Source organism: Macaca fascicularis, chromosome 18, assembly GCF_037993035.2.
Source record: "Macaca fascicularis isolate 582-1 chromosome 18, T2T-MFA8v1.1".
Lineage (NCBI taxonomy): Eukaryota > Metazoa > Chordata > Mammalia > Primates > Cercopithecidae > Macaca > Macaca fascicularis.
In genome coordinates this window covers 3,797,344-3,819,812 of record NC_088392.1, presented here as the reverse complement: position 1 = coordinate 3,819,812, position 22,469 = coordinate 3,797,344, and the positions used below count along the sequence as shown (strand labels likewise).

Genomic DNA, 22,469 nt, shown 5'->3' with positions numbered 1-22,469 from the left:
GACGGAGTCTCGCTCTGTCACCCAGGCTGGAGGGCAGTGGCCGGATCTCAGCTCACTGCAAGCTCCACCTCCCGGGTTTACGCCATTCTCCTGCCTCAGCCTCCCGAGTAGCTGGGACTACAGGCGCCCGCCACCTCGCCCGGCTAGTTTTTTGTAGTTTAAGTAGAGACGGGGTTTCACTGTGTTCGCCAGGATGGTCTCGATCTCCTGACTTCGTGATCCGCCCGTCTCAGCCTCCCAAAGTGCTGGGATTACAGGCTTGAGCCACCGCGCCCGGCCTGCATTGAAATTTTTATTCAAATTTTAGTCTCTCTCCTTGGGTTTCCCCTTTTATGAAATGATCAATTTTGGTGAAGAGTCCCCAGAAAGCAAGACAGAAAAGAAATATGCTCTTCACCGTGGCTGATCAGCAATGAACCAACACTGTCCTCATCTAATTCTGTGTCTTCCACACTGCCCAGTAAATGCATAACCAGAGTGCGGACGCCAAGAATCCTTACAAATAACGCAACTAACAGACCAAGGTGACAGTTCTGATTTCTTGGGGGGTTTTCCAAGTACATACTTAGCATTATAAACAAGCCTCTATGTTGTGGTTAAACAACTCACTTAAGGGATTTTTGTTTTCACAAGTGAAAACGTTTATGAAATTCTAGCCTGCGAAACTGCCTTAGGAACCATCTAGTGAGATTTCCCTCCCAAGACGGGGCTTTCTCACATATGGCGGAGGCCTCCTGCTGGCCTGGTCTCTTCAGCCAGAGATTCCAGAGCGGCTGGGGGGACTGCCAACCACAACAGGAGCAAGTTCCGTTTCAGAGGGACCCTAGCACACCCCTTGCTGCACACACCAGAAAAGAGCAAAGCCACATGTCCGTCCCTGCACCTTTTGCTGCATTTCCAAGAGATCAGCCTTTGGACTTCCTGGAAAGTGGTAGAACCATTGTCCTATGAAACAAGGTGCTTCTGTGCTGAAATGGAGGAAGTTCCCTACAGCCTCTGGCAAGGTGACTCACTGAGATACCCTCTTAACTTTCGACATTGAAAATGGTGGGCATGTTGGTTTCACTTTTTATCATTAAACCTACAATTTGTTGAGCACTGACCATGCAGGAAACCCATTTTTCCCCATTTTCTCTTTTGTGCTCACGGCACCCCCTGGAGTAGGTGTTCCTATCATCCTCTCTTTACAGCCCAGGAGCCAAAGCTCAGCCAGCCCGAGCGAGCCAGGATTAGAGCCTGCGTGGATGCAGCAGTCACGCTTCTCTCTATTATGTGTCTTGCAACTTAGAGTCGCATGATCTAAGCATCTGATCCGCCCTGGGCTCAGGTCAGGATAAGACTGAACTCACAAGGTGAGGGTTAGACTGACCTCCTCTCTCAGGACAGGAAAAGAACAGAACCTACTGCAAAAGGCAGATACTGTTGCCTCCACTTTGACGCCTCACAACTCCACAGCAACACTACAGGTGGGAAAACATTCACATGTATGTTCGTGGAAGTTAATGCACATGGAAACAGGAGGCTCCTATGATGTTCCCACGTGGTTTCCGAGTGATGGGGTGACCTGCATAGTTTTTTCTACCCAGTTCCTACCGACAATGCTAGACTTCCAGATTTGAGTCTTTTCCTCTCACTACTGATTTCCAACAGCACCAGAAAGAACAGAAAGATGGTAAAATGACATTAAATGCTATGAAGTTCCTGTCCTCTCCACCTGCCTGCCTCTAAACCCCTCATTTCTGGAGGAGCTGTGATTTATTAATCTATTGGAACTGCTCCAAGTCAACTCATTCAGCCATACGGCCATAGTAGGCCAGTTATGAACTTTTTATGCAGTAAAATTTAATGACAACCATATGATTTGCAATTTGCTTTGATACATCGATGCTTCCCTTGAACTCTACGGAAATTAAATAATTTTTAAAAGCTGCTTACAAAAAAATTCAGGGAAAATACTGAACTTATTTAAGAAAACACATGCGTGTAGTACATTGGTTATATTTGCACACAGTAAACATGCAGATCTAAATGCAGCTTTCTGTTCCTCAGGGTGGTCTTGGTAAGCTCTGGCCTTGCAAGCATTTCGAGTGACTGGTTGTAAGCCTTGCATATATTGCAAGGAAATATTTGCTAAATGGGGCCCCTCACTCATCTGGGCCATCCCATCAACTCTGAGCCAGCACTCAACTCTCTCGGTGTGTCTAACAGTCCTTAAGCTGGCAGTGGAGGAATTAGTTATCCAGATGGGATGAATCCGTGTTTCCCAGGTGAGCACAGTGTCTGCAAAATCATCACAACTGGCAACACCTAGTTCACCCTTGGACATTCTGACTCAGTGAGCCTGTGGCAGAGCCCAGACAGGGGTCTGGGCGTGCATCCCAGGCGATTCAGAGGCAGGTGCGGTACTGGCCAGGTGGGGCGGGGCCGTCCTGACTGCAGTGCTGGGTTCAGACACTGCTCCCCGGGGAGCCTCATCTTCGCCCTCTTGTGGCCACACCCCAGAACTGCGGCAGTGTACAGCATGATGGCCCTGAGACTTGAATATTTGGAGAATTTATTTTCTTACTCAGAATTTACGTTGAGGAGTGGATCCTGCTTACCACTTTATCTGACATAAAGCAAGTAAGCACCTCAGTTACTCACCGCTCACTTCATATATTAAAAGCTTTTCCTAAGACTGGCTATCCTTAAGATCTTGGGCTGTGCCATGAATCGCCTGTTGTCCACAGAACCTCCCAGAATTGAGGCTCATGGCAGAGGTTCTGCACTCACCGAGGACGCGGGGGGATCGTGTCTGTGCCCATGTGGATCCCAGCTGCTGGGCAGAGCACACTGCACATCCAGACTCAATAAATACATGGAGTCAAAGGTGAGGTCACTGACTCAATGAGTATGTTACACACCAAGAAAGACCCTCCTCTCTGCACCCCGGGGAGGCCCCCCAGAGGCCTGGTCTCCTCCAAGACGAAAATGCAAACGCAGGTGCCTCGGGGGGACTCCCAGGCCGTCTGGCTTCGCGGTTCTCTCCCGGCCCTGCCTGGAGCTTCATGTGCCTCCCCGTTTGCTTCACGAGAGCAGCTGTCTAAGAATTCCGGTTTTCTGGGTGACGTTTAACAATAATAAAGGTGACTGCTTATCTAAGGAATCTGAGCCCCGCACCTGCCAGCGCGTTTTGTGTCTGTCACTACCTTCTACTTTCACAGCGAGTTTGTGAGCTGAGTGGGTGGGTTACCTCCATTTTACAGATGAGAAAACCGAGGCTCAGAGACACGGCTCACAAACAACGGGCCTGGCATTCGTCCTGGGTCTGGTTCCAGGTCCTCATGAGCCAACGAGCCACTCCCCACTCCCTGAGGTCTCCTGGGCATCCCCTCCCGTGGCTCCAGGGACCTCCCCCGACACCCACGTCTGCTTGGTTCCTGCTTACTCTCTGAGGGCTCCAACCCCTGGGCATGGGCAAGTTGGATTCCAGCTGGGCCCTGCCCCGGAGTCAAGGTCAGCTGCCTGCTCCAGGGCCCCTGAACCAGCCCAGGCGCAGCCCTTCCTCAGGTGCCTCCGGCCCCACATGCATCTCGGAGGAAACCCACACGTAAATGCGAGTGGGCAATGCCACCTGAGCCCCTGCACGCCCGCTGGGCCAGAGCACACCCGGGGTATAGTGCGGCTGAGTCAGAGGCGGCAGCCACCCTTGTGCTCAGCTCAGTTGGGGAGTCTGGGACCCTTTAGTCCCCGCTCAGTGGAGCTGAGTAGGGGGTACCTTACCAGCTTAAAAATTCTGGAAAGCGTGCCCTGGGCATCGACTCCCTTGAATCCCTTGTGAGCCGATTTATAGTCGGACGCTCTGCCTCCGTAGCCAAATCCTGGTTTCTGCCCTTCGGCCCCCTGCAAGAAAAGACCACAGAGCTCAGCCTCCACCCGCAGTGCTGGGCAGGCTGCTTGAGCCACTGGGAGCTGCCACCAGGGCCCCGGGGAAGGGCCCAGGCCCTGGACTGGACTGGTGAGTGGTTCAGGAGCCACGGGCCAGCACCGCGCTGAGGGGGTGGGGGCGGGAGAGGCTGCTCCCCCAGGTCTACCAGGGTGTTGGCCGCAGAGAGAGGAGCGCTCTGGTTTGGGCGGAGGCTCTCTCATGAGATAATGCGGCCCAAACACACATATTTTAAGGATCTAAATCATTTAGAGAACAGTTACTTACCTTCACGCTGTGGGGTGTTCAAGAGAAGATTAGCAAACATCAAATCAAGGTAAGGAGGCTCCTGCCTACACGTGTTTGGAGGACTTGGACCCTGGGGGGCTGTGAGGTGTGTAGGTGCCAGTCCCTGGAGGCCCTGGCCCGCGCCCTTTCCTGGGGGCTCCTTTTGCTGATTGATTTGCACAGATTGGATTCTGGTCACATGGGCCCTGTGGTTCTAGGATCTGTCTGGCAAATCAAGAGTCCTTGGCCTTAGTGAAATGTCGAGCCTCGTATCTTTCATAAGGTTTTGAGACAAAATCCTGAGCTCTCTCCCAGGCGTGAGCAGGAATCAGTCTCCTTGGCCATAGCTCGGACTGGGAGCAAGGCTCCTGCCAGGAGCCCGGGGCTGCTGAACTGGACAGAGGGAGGAGGCAGGCCTGGCTGGCACGGGGGGCAGCCGCGTCCTGGCAGCAGCGGGACAGTGTCTCCTCCCATTCCCCTAGCACCTTTCTAGCTCCTCCAGCTGTGTGGCCTTGGGCAAGGGCAGGAACCTCTCTGAGCTTCAGTTTCCTCATCTACACAATGGGGTTGTGCGAGAACACAAGCCATTCCTCATCTACACAATGGGGTTGTGCGAGAACATGCTCCTCAGTGGAGGCTGCCAACTCTGGGCTTTGGTGCCAGCTGTCGTTATGGAAGTGGGAACTCCACTGCAAACACGGGGAGGAACGGAAGGAGCTCGCTGTGGAGTCTGGACGCAGTGGACATTAACACCCGGGGGTGAAGTGTCCTCCCACGGTGGGTGCACTGTCTGTGGGAAGGCCGACTGTGCTGTTAGCTTTTCAGGGTGGCATCTTGGTTGGTCTCATGAATCTCTACTCAACGGACAGGGTCCAGACTGCACTTTACATTTTGCCAACAAGAAATGGGAGACTCTCCTGGTGCCCTTTCCTGAAGACTTGTGGAGACCAAACCAAACTGTCCCCCCTCCATCAGCCTGCAGCCTTTTTTCCATTTCATTAAAGTGTTTTAGGACAGGGAGGACCTTGAGCAACCTAGCCCATCTCTTATTTAGAGGTGAGGAAGATGACGCCAGAGGGCTCCAGGCTTCCAGAGCACCTGGCTGCACCCACAGCCTCTGCTGGGCGCTTCCCACCCTACATGCTACTTGTACAGTTTTCTTTTCTTTCAACCTGTGCTTGGGAGCCAGTATGGCCGCTCAGAGCCAGGCAGCTGCTTTTGTGTGAACAGTTGATTCAGGGGCTATCCAGTGAGGTGAGGGACGGGATGTGTAGCAAGAAGGTCTAAGCACCGTGCACGAGGGGACAGCCAGCCTCGCCCTTGCATCCCAGAGGTTTCCAGGTTTGCGCTCACTCCCTGATGGCAGAGGGTGCGGGAGGCCAGGCTGTCAGCTCTACATGGCAGAGAGCCGCTTCCCCTGCCAGCGCTACGTCATTCTGTCCTAGTCTATTGCTTGTCTCCAAAAATAAAGAGTTTTCGAGAACTAAATCCGGGGACTGACTTTCAGATTAATAATCTGCTTGGCCTTTCCTCCTTTCAAATCCTCAGTCATGTTTATCTTTGGGCAACCTAGAATGTACCGGGAAACACACAACACAGTTTAGAAAGAGAAAGTGGGGCTCTCCGGAACTCCAGACAAGGAGAGAGTCCTGTGGCTCTGGGAAACAGACAAGCAGACAACATGCAGAGAAGGGTTTTGCTTTGGAAAAAAGAGAAATTCAACAGACATTAGTAGGACCCCAAAAGGAGAGATGCGGGGAAGAATGCAGGGGTTTTTCTTGTTAGCTGCTGGGCGGAGTGGCCTGTGCACGGCCCCCCATCGCTCCCCACTCGGGGAGGATCCTGCACGACGGCCCCAAAGTCCACTCCTAGAAAATTAAGAGCAGATAAAGCAGTAGCTAAAATAAGATTTCTGGGTCAAAAATGAATTTCCTTCTTCTATCCTCTTTGTCTCCTGCTGGCATAGAAAATAAAAAATTAATTGTCCATGAGTATTAGTCCATGTACATTTGCTACGTGACTGTCATCATTTTGCAAATTCATTAGGTCAGAAAAAGCAAGTCGAATATGCATTAATAGGAAATATTTCAGTAAATATCTTAGTTCCTAATTCAGTTCAATCGTGTGTGGGACTGAGGTGCAATCCTCATGGAATCTTTTCTCTGCCTTTCTCTCTAGTGTCCCGTCCCTTCCTCCCTCTCTTCCTCCCTCTTTCCCACCTTCTTTCTGTCTTATTTTCCAGTTCTTTCTTCCTGTTCTTTCTCCTGGTTGCCTTCCTTTTAAAATGTATTCATTCATTTACATGATGCTTATTAACTGAGCAGAAGGTGTAGACCGGCTCTGTTGTAGAGTATGAGGGCATTGCAGTTTGGAGACAGATACAACCTGTCTATGATATGTTAGTGGTTATTCCTCCATTTTATTCTAAAATTAAAACTTTTATACAGTAAAAATCATATCTGATATTTGCTAGTAACTAAAGTCTATAAGTTTGGTTAGAATATAATGATTGGCATTTTAATTTGGCTCAGACACCAAATTCATTCACTAGAAATTTCAAATTGGCCATTTTAAACCTTCCTTGAAAGTTTGCGTTCAGCATTAACAAGCCTAAAATGCCTAAGGAATATTTTCTGGATGGCTTGATATCTATGTTTTTTATTATTAAAACACATACAAAACAAAAATCTTTGGATTAATGAGGTTATAAATCCAGCAACTCTATATAGCCTATTTTTCTGTTCATTAGCAGAATCATTTTTCCAGTGTCAACATCTGGGGTTACTGAGATGGGCCAGCCAGTCCCACTTCCACATGCGGGTTCCTGGGACTTGTTTCTCGCATTGGTTGGGTTGGAAGAAGTTAAACATTTTCTCGGACAAGGTATTGCTCCCTCCATGGGAGGGAGACCAGTCACGTCTCCTGGGAACCCTTTGGGAGAAGATGGTCTGGCCTTGCAGGGCCAGGTCCCAGGCACAGAAGCAAGAGACCGGACCTGCCAGAAGCGAAGACCACGTTTCACTTCCCCAGTGGAAGAGAAGGCGGCCCGATCCCAGCTGTGGGCAGAGAGGTCTTGAGAGGAGAGAAAAGGGGGCCAGGAAGCAACCGAAACAGAGCAGAACACAAAAGTCGCGGGGCTGTGAGGACCGGGATGGAAGAGGAAGCCGATGGAAGTGCGTTCATCACCTACCCAGCTAAATCTGCTCAGGGACAGTCCTCTCCCCTGCATGAGGAAGAACAAAGAAATAATGACATGGTGGTCAGTGAAGGGAAAGTCCTTTCAATAAACGGGAAACACAATGAAAGCACGGTAGAGCTGAGGTGGTAAAAACAGGTTCCACCCGGAGCTCCGAGGGGGCTGCAGGCTCAGGGCCCCAGCAGCTGTGCAGCCGTGGGAGAGGCAGGAGGGTGCATGGATCTGCCGACCTGTTCTACTTGGCAGCCGCAAGGCAACTCGTTTTGGGATGAATTCAGGTAGCTCTGAGCCTAGTTCTCTCTTTGGTACGTTACGGGATTTTAGAGAAGGTCTATCAGTAAAGTGATGACTAATCAAAACATTCCAAGGTCTTACCTTTCCCTGCGATGGGGGTGGAGTGCGAGGCGTCACCTGGAAAGACACAGAGAACCATGGGCTGCATCGGGAGCCCCGTGCGGCTGCCCATCTCCTACCCGGCGCCTGCCCGCCGAGGGGGGCCAGCACCCACCACCATCAGAAGCACCCGGGCGCCTGCCCGCCGAGGGTGGCCAGCACCCATCAGCCGTCAGAAGCACCCGGGCGCCTGCCCGCTGAGGATGGCCAGCACCCACCACCGTCAGAAGAACCTGGACGCCTGCCCGCTGAGGGTGGCCAGCACCCACCACCGTCAGAAGAACCTGGACGCCTGCCCGCTGAGGGTGGCCAGCACCCACCACCGTCAGAAGCACCTGGGCGCCCAGCCTCCCCATTTCTGTCCTAGTTGGTCAAGAAGTATAGACCTGAGACTGGAAATATTCTAGATGATGCAGATCCTCCAGGGCACTCAGAAAGTGCTTCAGAGAACAGAAAACGCCTCCCAGAGGCTCCGTAGCTGGGGAATGGGCCCATCCTGGGACAGAGGGATGATGCTCACCCGCCCTCATTGATGGAGGCAGCGAACTTTGCCTCACTGTGAGCCCTTTCAGGGGCTGGAAGCAGCAGGTCCTCTGACATTCAGAGCTTCCAAGGGGATGCCCCCAGGTCTGCAGCTCCTAAACGCACTTATCAAATACGACCATAAAATGCTGCACTGAGATCTTGGAATTAGAGGCCTGTGGTTTTATTGTTTTTAATAAGTCTTCGTTTTGCACGGCACTTTTAGGTTTACAGAAAAACTGTGCAGAAATTAGTTTCTACATACCCCGAACAGTTTCCTTTATTAGCAACACGGCATCAGGGTCTCTCGGTGCCCTGCATTCTACAGGTTTGGACAAGTGCGTGCTCTTCAGACACCACTGCAGCCTCGTCAGAGCAGGTTCGCTGCCCTAAAATTGCCCTGTGCGCTCTCTGCTGTCCCCTCCCCTCCCAGCCCATGGCAAGAGCCCTCTATGGGTTGCAAAGCCTGTGTTTTTGGGCTAAGCGTTACAGGGGAGTCTAATCTCAAGAGAAGTGAGCTGTCTGGAGAACGCACAGAGCGCACCGTGCAATCCGTGGCGGGAAGTGCTTGTTTGGAACTCGCGATCAGGTGCGAGGGGGGAGTTCCCCGGCCAGCCTCACCCTGATGAGGGCCCCGGTGCCACCCCCGAACATACGAACGTCCTGTGTGCGTGACAGCAGCGGCCAGCACCCCTCCTCCCCTCACAGTTGCTACCTCTTCCCACAGATCGTCACTTACAATGTTCTTGAAGAAGTGGACTACCGGGTTTTCATCTTGAGTCCGGCCGTGTGACTTCTGGGGCAGGGAGCCGTAGTGAGCAGTTCTTGCCGCGTGGTGTGAGTCCTGAAAGACAGAGGAGCAGTGACCTCAGGACAAGTTCAGAGTCCCTGCGACTTGTCCCCCTCAGGGAAGCTGGATCTCTCCTCCTTTGTGATCTGGATTTTTTAAGGGCTTTCTACTAGGAGGCTGCAGTTGAGCCACCCGACACAGCCGGGGCAGCTACGGGCTGGCAGCAGCAGGTTTGGGTGTGCGACTTGCTGGGCAGAGATTTCTATCACCGACTTAGTGGGTGGTTCTCATGAAGGTGTGTAAGCAAATAGAGGCGACGTGACGGTAACTCAAGGGGGATTCCATCTGAGATAGGGTCAGGTTCGGCAAAGCACTGAGAGAAAAATGTTATTATCCACAGGCTTCTGGGTTGAATACAGGAAAACGCTCAGGGAAGACACAGAAAAGCACACGACAGCATGAGGCTCATGGGCTTTGACGCGGCTGCGTAACATGAGCTGGTCTCCGCTTCTCAAAGTAAGTGTCTCACGCCACCCCGCCACCGGCCTGACTCGGGACGATCACTTCTACATCTCGAGTAAGAGGAAGTGGAGAGGGAGGAACGGCTGGGCGTGAGTGCCCTGGGCCGACTGGTAATCAACAGAACCAGAACGTTCCAGGTCGGTAGAGATTGCATAGAAGATACGGAGTGGTAAGTGCTGCAAGAGTTTAGCTCACAGCGGAGGGAAGAGAAGAGCCATGTGCCCAGGGGGCAGGGGACGCAGGGGATGAAGGGGTCACAGGGGACGCAGGGGACACAGAGGACGCAGGGGTCACAGGGGACGCAGGGATGCTGCAGCTCTTGCAGACTTCATGCATTGTCTGCTTGGCTCCCAGTTCAACTGCAAAGGCCCAACAGCAGTGAACACGCACCAGGCAAGAGGGCCGACCACGAGTTCTCAGAAAAGCAAAGGAAAGGGACTCAGGAGGAGCTTGCGAGATTGATTTCGTCAATTTCCCCCTCACTTTCTCACTGTGGCTCCCAGATCCTACTTGTTCAGAAACAGCCTGCATGTAAAGAGCCCATACCTCAGGCAGGATCGAATTTCTGGAGATCAGAGGAGCTCTGGCCCCAGCATTCTGGCTGCGCCCCGTCAACACAGAACACAGCGGAAGCAGATCAGTTAAATGCACTGAAGTCAATGGAAGCATTTCCCTCCAGTCTCTTCGCTCTGTGCACATTGATTGGGAGGACCCCTTGTTGTTCAGAAGACAGTTTTGCCACCAAAGGCCTAAAGTGCGCTTCTCTGGGATTTACGGTAGTGCACGGAACGGTGGAATTCAGTGGGTGATAACTGCATGCTGCAGCCACAAAGGACAATGTTTGCAGAGTGTGCAGCGTTTCAATGTTCAGAGATGAACATTGAGCCCAGATGGGGGTCTCCACACAGCACACATCAGGTCTGAAGTTTTGCTGGCACTGGACTCTTTCTTCTGCCCTCCTTCCCTACTCGATCCTCTTCAAAGCAGCGGTTCCCAACATTTTTGGCACCAGGGATGGGTTTCGTGGAAGACAATTTTTCCATGGATGGGGGTGGGGGAATGGTTTTGGGATGAAACTGTTCCACCTCAGATCATCAGGCATTAGATTCTCATTAGGAGTGCACAACTTCGATCCCTCGAACACGCCGTTCCCAGTAGGGTTTGCTCTCCTATGGGAATCTGGTGCCAACGCTGACCTGACAGGAGGCAGAGCTCAGGAGATAATCTCACTCAACTACCGCTCGCCTGCTACTGTGCGCCTCGGTTCCTAACAGGCCACAGACCAGTACCAGTCCAGGGCCTGGGAGTTGGGGACCCCTGTTTCAAACGTTTCTTGCCCTCACCCCCAGACTACTAACAGCTCCCCTGCTGCCTGTGAGGCTCCCTGCCCTGCCCATCCTTCAGGGGGAAGCCAAAGCTCTTCATTCCCTGGGCCCTAATGTGGGGAGGCTTCCTGTCCACCTTCCCAGCATTCAGCACCCAGAGCAGAGCAAGCTTCCTGAAACAGAAGCAACACGGATGTCCCTCTCCTTCCAGTGTCCCGTGGCCGCCCTTGCCCACAGCGGGAGCCCTGTTACTCTGGGCGCTTCTGAGGGCCCTTCGCTCTGGCTGCAGTCCTGCCAGGAGCCTGAGCCCCAGCCTCAGCTCTCCTCCCACCTGCCCTGGCTGCCTAGCATCCATCCCTTGCCCTGGGTCACGCGCCTATGCCCTGGCCCCGCCCATCTTCCATATGGACGGGCTGCGTATCCCCTGCCCTGGGCCTTGCGCAGGGTCCTTTCTGTCCACAAGGCCCTTCCTTCTCCCCTCTGGAACCTCCTCAGGGCCCAGGGCAAAGGCGTCTCCCATGCACAGGGCCTGCTCAGCACTGCGAGCTCTGTTTTTTGCACCCCTTGCCTATGGCCTCCCCTGTGACAGAGTTGCAGGCACAGCACGGCGTAACCATGAGCTGCTCGTCCCTCTCTGCCCGGGGCCTCATTACTTCCCAACTAAATGCCGGGGGCCAGGCATGGTCCATGTTCTGAAGATACCGCAAAAGTGAAGCAGACAGAATTCCTGCCTGAGATATTTTGAATGCATGAGGAATGAAAGAGGGATCCCATTTTGGCTGGGCGTGGTGGCTCACGCCTGTAATCCTAGCATTTTGGGAGGCCGAGCCGGGCAGATTGCCTGAGGTTAGGAGTTTGAGACCAGCCTGGGCAATATGGTGAAACCCCGTCTCTACTAAAATACAAAAAATTAGCCAGGCTTGGCATCGTGTGCCTATAGTCCCAGCTTCAGGGGGCCGAGGCAGGAGAATTGCTTGAATCTGTGAGGTGGAGGTTGCAGTGAGCTGAGATTGCGCCACTGCACTCCAGCCTGGATGACAGAGCGAGACTTTGTCTCCAAAAAAAAAAAAAAAAAATCCCATTTTATCCCTTGGATTTCTTAGTGATCAGCACTCCATATTTTACTAGTTGTCTTTCCCATTTTGTGCCCTTGTTGGTTAATGATTCTCATTCCTGGTGAGATTGTCAACCTCTCTCAGACACAGAGCACAGCTCCCAGACTCTTCACAGAAGGCCACTGGCGCTCTGCATGTGGCCGGCGCTCCAAGGCGGGTACCCCTCTGTTTACTGACACCTCCACCTTCTCACGCACAGAGGAGTGGAGTTTGCATGCTCAGTTTCCTCCCAGGCGGGTGCTGTGGGCTTCTGAACGTGAGGATGTCAGAAGGGCCGGGGACATTGGAGTCCTAATAAAAATCCCTGATTCTTCGTATTCCAACTCATTCTCTCTGTGAATTCTGCAAGAATCCAAGGAATTCTCTGATTCTCCTTGTGTCATGTAGTCTTTTATCGAATACTTCTCTGCGTTCAGTCACCAGTTGTATTTAGTCACCGCTAACCAGCCTTGTACCTCTCCTCAAACCGTGAGAGAAGGGGTGTAAATTTATAACCAAAAAACAAAATGGAAGAGACAGGAAATTGTGTAAACTTTAGGACGTACATCTTTAAGTGTTATGTCTACCAGACGAAGTTACTTATTAGCTTCTACTCCAATGGGCTGAAATCACTGACACAGCTCATAGTCTAGGGCAAGCCATGCTGCCGTTGGTGTTTGGGTAGCACTTCTCCACTTCTCCACTTCTCCACTTCTTCACTTCTTCACTTCTTCATTTCTCCACTTCTTCACTTCTCTACTTCTCCACTTCTCCGCTTCTCTGCTTCTCCACTTCTTCGTTTCTCCACTTCTCCACTTCTTCACTTCTTCATTTCTCCACTTCTCTACTTCTTCACTTCTCCGCTTCTCCACTTCTTCATTTCTCCACTTCTCCACTTCTTCATTTCTCCACTTCTCCGCTTCTCCGCTTCTCCACTTCATTTCTCCACTTCTCTGCTTCTCCACTTCTCCACTTCTTCATTTCTCCACTTCTCCGCTTCTCCACTTCTCCACTTCATTTCTTCATTTCTCCACTTCTTCACTTCTCCACTTCTCCACTTCTTCATTTCTTCATTTCTCCACTTCTCCACTTCTTCACTTCTCTACTTCTCCACTTCTTCGTTTCTCCACTTCTCCACTTCTCCACTTCTCCACTTCTTCGTTTCTCCACTTCTCCACTTCTTCACTTCTCCACTTCTCCATTTCTCCACTTCTCCACTTCTTCACTTCTCCGCTTCTCCACTTCTCCACTTCTCCATTTCTCCACTTCTCTACTTCTCCACTTCTTCGTTTCTCCACTTCTCCATTTCTCCACTTCTTCACTTCTCCGCTTCTCCACTTCTCCATTTCTCCACTTCTCTACTTCTCCACTTCTCCACTTCTCCGTTTCTCCACTTCTCCACTTCTTCACTTCTCCGCTTCTCCGCTTCTCCACTTCTTCATTTCTCCACTTCTTCACTTCTCTACTTCTCCACTTCTTCGTTTCTCCACTTCTCCACTTCTTCACTTCTCCACTTCTCCATTTCTCCACTTCTCTACTTCTCCACTTCTTCGTTTCTCCACTTCTCCACTTCTCCACTTCTTCACTTCTCCGCTTCTCCGCTTCTCCACTTCTTCATTTCTTCATTTCTCCACTTCTCCACTTCTTCACTTCTCTACTTCTCCACTTCTTCGTTTCTCCACTTCTCCACTTCTTCACTTCTCCACTTCTCTACTTCTCCACTTCTTCGTTTCTCCACTTCTTCACTTCTCCACTTCTCCATTTCTCCACTTCTCCACTTCTCTACTTTTCCACTTCTTCGTTTCTCCACTTCTTCACTTCTCCACTTCTCCACTTCTTCACTTCTCCACTTCTTCATTTCTCCACTTCTTCACTTCTCCACTTCTCCATTTCTCCACTTCTCTACTTCTCTACTTCTCCACTTCTTCATTTCTCCACTTCTCCATTTCTCCATTTCTCCACTTCTCCACTTCTTCGTTTCTCCACTTCTCCACTTCTCTACTTCTCCATTTCTTCGTTTCTCCACTTCTTCGTTTCTCCACTTCTCCACCTCTTCGTTTCTCCACTTCTCCTCTTCTCCACTTCTCCATTTCTCTAGATGCTGAACTTTGGATTTTGAGTCACAGAAACATCGTTGACCTTTAAATCACTCATCCTGTGATTAAACTAGAAAAATGCCTTAAACTTTTTAAGTTTCTAAAGAAAAAACTTAGGCTTAGGTCAGGATTTTAAAGAAGTGAATGCTCAGTCACGCTATGCAGATCTCAGAGGATTTTACAACTTGCCATGTTGTCCAATGGAGAATTACATAGATAATGCCTCACATGTGAATTAGGAATACCAGCTTTAAATGATAAAAGAAAAATGATATACTTTGGTAAGTGACTGTTATAATGAATATATTGGTCACTACACTGGTGAGGAAAAGGTAGTTTAAATCTTTTGAGGTACACATGGTGTTGGTAGGTATTATTTGAGCTCTTGGAGCTATCATCACGGTCAGAAAAGTCTATGAAAAAGGCAGTTGGTTTATTGCTGGTCCTCACACAGAACTAAGAATGCAGTGAGCATCAACTGTTTGCTGAATTAACGTGTAGGCTGTTTAGTTCACTTTTAATACAGAACTGACACTGGTCTTCAGTGAATGGAATTGTTATCATGAGATCATACACATTTTTCGGTTATAGATGCATTGAAGAGTGACTGAACTAGGATTCTGACTTGGGCTTTTAGCCATAGATCATTAGTTGTACAGATAATTTGAAGCAGTCTTATATTTGTGTTGTTATACCATAGATGTAATGACCTATTACTGATAGGACATTTAGTCAATTATATGTCTATAGCCAAGTAATGAACAATTAAAAAACAACATTAAAAATTATTATATAGAATAGCATCAAGGAAACAAAATATTAGGTATACATTTAGCAAAAAGGTACAGAACTTTAATGCTAACACTAGAAAAAGCTGGTGGAAGAAATCAAAGAGAACTTAAATAAACAGAGACATACTCTGTTCATGGATTAGAAGACTTAACATAGTAAAACTATGATTCTTTCCCCAAATTGATCTACAGGTTTAATGCAATTCCAATTCAAATTCCAGCAAGGTTTTGTTTAGAGACAGGTGGATTCTAAAACTGTATGGAAATCCAAGGGAGCAAAAATAGTCAAACAATTGTGAAAAGGACACATAAAGTGAGAGAAACTCATTACCTGGTTCTAAGATTGACTATGCAGCTATGGTAACTGAGGACCTGTAGTGTTAGAAGAAGGGCAGGCACGTAGAATAATGGACAAAATGGAGCTCAGAAATAGACTCACCCAAATCTGACCAGCCAATTCCTGGCAAAGATCATTCAATGGAAAAAACTGTCTTCTCAACAAACAAAACAGCATTGAAACAATTCAACATCCATATGTTTAAAAAAAAAAAAAAAAAAACAACCACAAAAAAACATTTTAACCCCAATCCACACCTTACATAAGATTGAACTCAAAATAGATCATAGATTGTTATTCATGATGTAAAACTATAAAATTTTAGAAGGAGCCATAGGAGAAAAATCTTCCTGACCAGTGTAGACAACAAGTTCTTAGACCTGACACCAAAACATCATCTATGAAAGGAAAAATGGACAAATTGGACCTCATCCAAATTTAAAAACTTTTGTTTTACAAAAGACACCGTCAAGAGAATAAAAAGACAAGCTACATACAGAGAGAAAATATTTGCAAATTACATTATCTAACAAAGGACTTGAAAGCAGAATCTGTAAAGGACTCTCAAGACTCAACCAGAAGAAAACAAACAATTTGGTTTAAAAATGGACCAAACACTTGAATAAACACTTCAGCAAAGAGGACGTAGGGAGGGTGAATAAGCAGATGAAAAGATGTTGGACATCATCATCAGCATCAGGAAAACACAAATCAAAACCGTGAGGTGATACCGCACCGTTAGAATGGCTGAAATAAAAACCGCCGACATTCCCAAGTGCTGGTTAGGATGTGGAGCCACCTGAGCCCTCATGGATTACCTTGGGAACACAAACTGTCACTCCTGGAAACAATTTGGCAGTGTCTTAGAAAGTTAACCCTAAACTTCCCATGTGACCCTGTAATTCCATTTCCTGCTTTAAATACTAAAGGATAAATTACATGTTTTTGTAAACGGTTTTTATAACGAATATATTGGCCACCCATCTTTTGAGGGAAAAGTAATTTAAATTTTTATAAAAACATATATTTACACAATAACCTGTACATGAATGTTCACAGCAGCTAAACTCACTAGATTTCACTAAAAACTGTCAACAACCCGAATGCTCTTGAGAGGCTGAAGGGTTAAACACACCGTGTTGTATCCAGGCATGAAATACTATTTGGCAATAAAAATACAAACTCTAGATACAGGCAACAGCCTAGAGGCAGCTCCAAGGAATCTTGCTGAGTAAAAGCCGCCATTCTAAAAGGTTTTACACAGTGTGATCTTATTTCTATGACATGCTGGAAAAGGCTGACCTATATTGGGGGAGGTCAGAGCTGGGGGGTAGGGAATGGGGGGAAGGTGCAGTGTGGACCACGAGGGAAGGGGAGGTGGGAGGCTTTGGGGTTGTGTGTCCTTATTATGACGGTAGCTATACAAATCCATACGTGCATCACAACTCATAGAACTGTACTCCCAAAGCAAGCCCATTTTGTTCATTATTTTGTGAACTAGAATAAGGTCATTTAACGTGACCTGTCATTGTAGAGCCAGAAGTGGAATTCATGCGCGCATTGTTTCACTGTGCGAATTTTCGGATTGGCAGTCTCGGGTCTCCCCTGAGAGCGTTGGCATCTCCTTCTGCCTTGGGGCTCCTGCGGGCTCCCTGACCTTTGCCTAGAGTGTCCTCCCCTTCCAAATGTCTCTGTTTTGGGAAAATATAGCCTCTTTTGGCTGCAACCCTCATCTGGCATTGGATTGTCCTTTTTAGCTTTCTGCAAGCATCTTCCCTCTTCAGCTAGATTTTAATCTTTCAGAGGAAAAAAGAAAAACTTCTGTGGGATCCCCAAAGCTTCTAGCATCTGACTCACACAGTGGAGCTCAGCAGACAGAAGGTGGCGGAGGAACGAAAGCCCTCCATGGCAGTCTTGTGAAACAGCTTTGCCGCAGGGAGCTGGGAGGCTCCAGCCCGGGCCTGACACCACCTGTGCGGCCTTGAGCAAGCAAGTCCCTGGGGCCCTGGGGCTCTGGTTCCTCACGGGTGAAATGATGGGACTGAAACAGAGGCTCTCCGAGTGTTCTGTTCTAGAATTTTACTAAGAAACCACCTTGGGAAAGTGCAAAGCCTGCGAGATCGGTCTCTGCTGAGCTTCCACATTGGTTGTCTCCTGAGACTCCAGACCTGGGTTTTGGTTGATGTTCCTAAAGAGCTTCTGTGCTGAGCACAGGAGGAAAAGCCCAGGGACACGCCTCAGGGTGGCGACGACCTCGGGCAGGGGACTGCATGGTCCGCGTGGACGGGTGCTGCATCTGAGCCACTTTTTAAAAAGTAAATTTTTTACTGGGGTGAAACACACATAACATAAAACTTACCATTCTAACAATTTTTAAGTGTGCAATTCAGTGGCATACATCACATTCGCACTGTTGTATAATGTGTCACCGCCATCCCTCTTTAGACCCTCTCCAGCTTCCCGAACTGAAACCTAGTTCCCATGAAACACTCACTCTCCATCCCTGGCCCAGCATTCAGGTCACTTTGTCTCTATGAACTGGGCCACCCTAGGGGCCTCCTATGCATGGAGCCACGCAACGTCTGTCCTCTGGGGATGGCTTAGTACACTTACCACAGGGCCCTCCAGGCTCCCTGTGCTGCAGCCCGTCAGAATTCCCTTCCACTGTTAGGCTGAATGACATCCACTGCACCGTATGCACGGACTGCTTTCTGCTCATCCATTCACCCTCCTGGGAACTTCTGGGCTGTGTCCACATTTTGGCTGTAGTTCTGAGTCACCTTTTAAGCAACCCAGGCTCCCCCGAGCGACGCTGATCTGACTTGGCCATGACATTCCCATGCCCTCGGGTGACACACAGAAGAGACGCCCGAACGCCCCACGCTTCTTTCCCCAACAGCCTGCGGTAAAGCTGCCTGGCCGAGGTTCCCTTCTTCTTCGAAGGAATAGCAGCACACAGCACTGGGACCCTGACGTCCTTGTGAAGGTCGAGGTGCATTTACATTTACGAGATGAGACGTACACACAGTATTAGGATGGCTTGGCTGAGAAGTGGGGCCCCGTGTCTGCCCCACTTTCCAGTGAGTAGCTGACTGCAGGTCCATGCAATACAGCTTCAGTCACACGGGCCAGCAGGCAAGGTCAGAAGCAGCCCCATCCTTCAGGATCCTCGATCTGGGTCTGTGGTCCTTTCATGGAGCCCCTCGGCCCCTTCCTCACTGACCCCACAGCCCCTTGCTCACCACAAACCCTGCTCAGTTCAATTGTAGGAATGCACCACCACCTTCACGGCTTCCAGAGGGGCAGGAAATGTGATAAATGCAAGGTGTCAGTGGATTTTAAAAGCAGTATTTTGGGAGGTTTATTTTGCAATTTATGAGGAACGGGCACTTATTCTGTCACACCTTATGGTAAACAGGTTACCTGTTCCTAGGTGGGAGGAGCTGGGAGAAGATGCTAGGCCTTAAAGAAACAACAGGAGGAGGTAAGGGGAAGACGCAAGCTGGGTGGAACGCTTAGAGGGTGAAGGTGAACTTGAGTCACTTCCCAGACCAGCCACGGGGGACTCTGAAGGGGGTGGCCCACACTCAAGCCTTCCCAGAGGAGACCGCTGAGGGCCTGAGCCAGCCTCGCAACCCAGCTTCCCCTGTCAGTCCCATCGGAAGTTCTGAGCCGCGGCCCCAGGAACACTTGTGCTGTATAAGGTCATCTTGAAAGTGAACTGAATGCTGAACTTCGGCTCTCTAGGAGAGAAAGGATTCCTGCTGTTAGGTTTAGGGTTTTTTTTTCTTTTTTTTTTTTTCTTTTATCTTTTTTTGAGACAGTCTCACTCTGTCTTCCAGGCTGAAGTGAAGTACAGTAGCCTGATCTTGGTTCACTGCAACCTCCACCTCCTGGGTTCAAGTGATTCTCATACCTCAGCCTCCCAAGTAGCTGGGATTACAGGCACGTACCAGCATGACTGGCTAATTTTTGTATTTTCAGTAGAGGCAGGTTTCATCATGTTGCCCAGGCTGGTCTTGAACTCCTGGCCTCAAGCGATCTGCCCACCTTGGCCTCCCAAAGTGCTGGGATTACAGGTGTGAGCCACTGCACACGGCCTGCTTAGTTTTTAGGACACACATTTAGTAATTCCCTGATATACTTTTAGTTGTACACACTAAGGTTTAAAAAAAGCCAAAACTGTGAACATGTTGGTTATTCATTGAGATTTGTGTCTCCATGGCCATCCCCAACCTGTTTCAAGTACTGCACTTTCTTTGTAGGTGATTAAAAGCAGAGGAAGAGCTAGGTGGTCAGTTGCACCATAAAATAAGAAATGGACTCAGATGCTGGGGGGGCATCCTGCAATCTGTGTTTTGGCAGCTAGAGATGAGGCCAGGACATTTCTGCAAAATGTTTGGCTTATTTGGAGCTGAATACTTGGGACAAGTGAATAATTAAAAAATGACCTGATTTTAAAAAAGGAATATTTTCTATTGTTTAGAAAAATAATACATGCTCATATAAAGATATCACATGAAATAAGAAAGTTAAGAAAGTCTGTGGAAAAATTCTACCACTTAGCGATGACCCTGGTTTACACTTTGATGAGCACATTGTTAGATCTGGCTTTGTGCAAAACACAGACAAAATATGCAAATGCCGTTCAAAGTGATCATACTAGACACACCGTTTTCTGCACCTGAGTTTTCTTGGTTTACTCAACGGTGTCAAAAGCCTCTTCTTATCAGTAGAGGTTTTCATCACGGTTGATACAGCAACAACAAAATGACAAACTTTCGGTTGGTAAATATAATACCTTCCTGAAAAGTTTTTAAAATCATGGGAGGAAGACCATGGGTGGCCATTTATTTGTAAAAGAAATTCCTTTTTCCATGAGCCTGATTGTATGATTTTTGAAGAATTGTTTTCCTCATCACCAGCAGGCGGAGCTCCTGAGCACGGCACCCAGGCTGCTGCTGGGGCCCGTTTCTCTCCAGAAATCAGGAAGAGTTTGTTTGTTCTGTTTTGTTTCCACCACCCCCCGCCCTGCTTTCCAATTTGTTTTAAGGTCTGGGGAGCTGGGCGTTCTTAACGGGGAGGAGTAACAGATGAGTTGCCTCCCGATGCATCTGAAGATCAGCGGGCCAAAGCCTTTCTTGGCGGCATCATTTCCATTCGGATTTTACTAAAGGAGATACGTGGATGGAGTCAGTCCCTCTCAGAAGAAATGTTTACAATTAATTTGAAAAAAAGATTAATATTCACTGGTGCCTGGAGTTTTGTGGTTGGGAAAAAAAGAGTTCAAGCTCTTCTTTCATTGTCCGAGAGAGGAATTTAATTGTTTCCCTGAATCAATGATCACAAGGTCAACACGTGAAGGCCTAGTGAGTTTATGGCTCTGAACCTGCCCGGGTCCCCGCCCACGCGGTCCCCGCTCACCGGGTCCCTGCTCACTGGCCCGGACCCTGAAGCTCACTGATTCTCCAGGTGGGACCCTGCGGGGCCCCGTGGGGCCTGGGTTCCTCCCCTGCCATCCCAGGCTGGAGTGTGCCCGCGTTTCTCTTCTGGATGAGAGTAAATCACTAGATACACAGGTGTAGATACACCTACCCAGAAGACTGGCCCAGTGTAGCCTGACAGCCTCCAGCAGCTCCCCGCAGTCCACAGCAGCTAATGAGCCTGTTGGGGACCCACTCTGCAGTTTTAACAGACGGGCGAGGTACTGCAGGTCCTTACTCCTATTTCACATGGAATCCTTTTGGAGACACAAGGAGAAGTGTGCATTCCTAGAACTTGGATGATTAATTAAGAAAATGCCCATAAGAGGCCAGGCGTGGTGGCTCACACCTGTGATCCCAGCTACTCAGGAGGCTGAGGTAGGAGAATCACCTGACCTGGGAGGTGGAGGTTGCAGTGAGCCGAGATTGCGCCACTGCACTCCATCCTGGGTGATAAAGTGAGACTTCATCTCAAAAAAAAAAAAAAAAAAAAAAATGCCCATGAGAAAGAGTTCCTGCTCATCTCACCCTCCCCTTACAATAGTGTTCTTACTGACAGTCATGTGTCAGAACATCTTCTATCATTAGAGATGATCTGCCTTCTTTCAGACCACATGTATTAACAGATAGTACATGTTTCCCCATTGCTATTGTGTGCCAGTTTTTGGGAAGTGGATCAAATAACTGAGTGCTGATAACATCTGCCCCATTTTCCCACCTGATGGGATGGAGCACAGGGAGTTCGCCCCATGTGGAGTTGCCACCTGGAAACCTCTGCCCTCTTGTAAACCTGGAATGGTGCGTTCTCATGGAGGCAATCACGGCGGGGTCTCGTGCACCTGGCTTTCTCCACCTGCACCTCCCATTAGGGCCTTTGCTACAGAGATGCATCCGTCAGCACTTCGGTGTGGAGCCTCAGCAAATGCCTGGTCTTCCCTTTGTCGTGTGGTCCGTGATGTCATCGCAGAATGACACGTTAGAAAAATGTCTCTGTTGATGCATCTCAATATGCCCAGAGAGCAGCATCTACCATCCAGTGGCTAAATGCAGTAGGGATTTCCTTATAGGCATTGTCTTAAGTAATTGGTCCAAGTTCTAGGAATGTACATTTTTTCCCTGTGTCCCCAAAAGGATTCAATGCAAAACCAGAACAGAGAAAGCAATGAGTCTTGGTTTTAAAACAAGGTGTGAGCATCGTAAACCAAAACATCATGCAGCACTGTTCCCACATCACCACTCATTTTACAGATTTGAATATTGAGATGCAAAGAGGTTCAGGGACCCGCTCGCTGAGTCTGCTCGCTGTCTAGGGCTTGATCTTTAGACTCCATGCCAAGTGAGACTCTTGTGGAGTGAATGTGGGATGAGAGGCTCACGTTACCCACCCGAAACTCAGTGGCCTATGAGGAAATTCACTGGGTAGTCATAGGAGAAAGGGAAAAGGGAAGGGAGAAGAATGGATTTTTTTTTTTTTTTTTTTGAGATGGAGTCTCTCTCTGTCGCCCAGGCTGGAGTGCAGTGGCGCGATCTCCGCTCACTGCAAGCTCCGCCTCCCGGGTTCACGCCATTCTCCTGCCTCAGCCTCTGGAGTAGCTTGGACTACAGGCGCCCGCCACCTCGCCCGGCTTGTTTTTTGTATTTTTTTAGTAGAGACAGGATTTCACCGTGTTAGCCAGGATGGTCTCGATCTCCTGACCTCGTGATCCGCCCATCTTGGCCTCCCAAAGT

At 49.2% G+C, this 22,469-nt stretch overlaps 1 protein-coding gene across 4 annotated transcripts in view; it reads right to left on the bottom strand.

Annotated features, from left to right (window-relative positions):
• MBP (myelin basic protein) overlaps nt 1–22,469 on the bottom strand; it is a 152,906-nt gene that overhangs the window by 2,430 nt on the left and 128,007 nt on the right. For 2 of the 4 annotated variants that reach the window (XM_005586396.4, XM_015439600.3), the window contains 4 exons: nt 9,043–9,147; nt 7,764–7,799; nt 7,383–7,415; nt 3,763–3,882 (listed from right to left, as the gene is read on the bottom strand). In XM_005586396.4, coding sequence (XP_005586453.1) covers nt 3,763–3,882; nt 7,383–7,415; nt 7,764–7,799; nt 9,043–9,147 — 294 coding nt within the window. The remainder of the gene's footprint in view (nt 1–3,762; nt 3,883–7,382; nt 7,416–7,763; nt 7,800–9,042; nt 9,148–22,469) is intronic. The other 2 variants (XM_005586397.4, XM_005586399.4) reach the window with 1 other exon arrangement.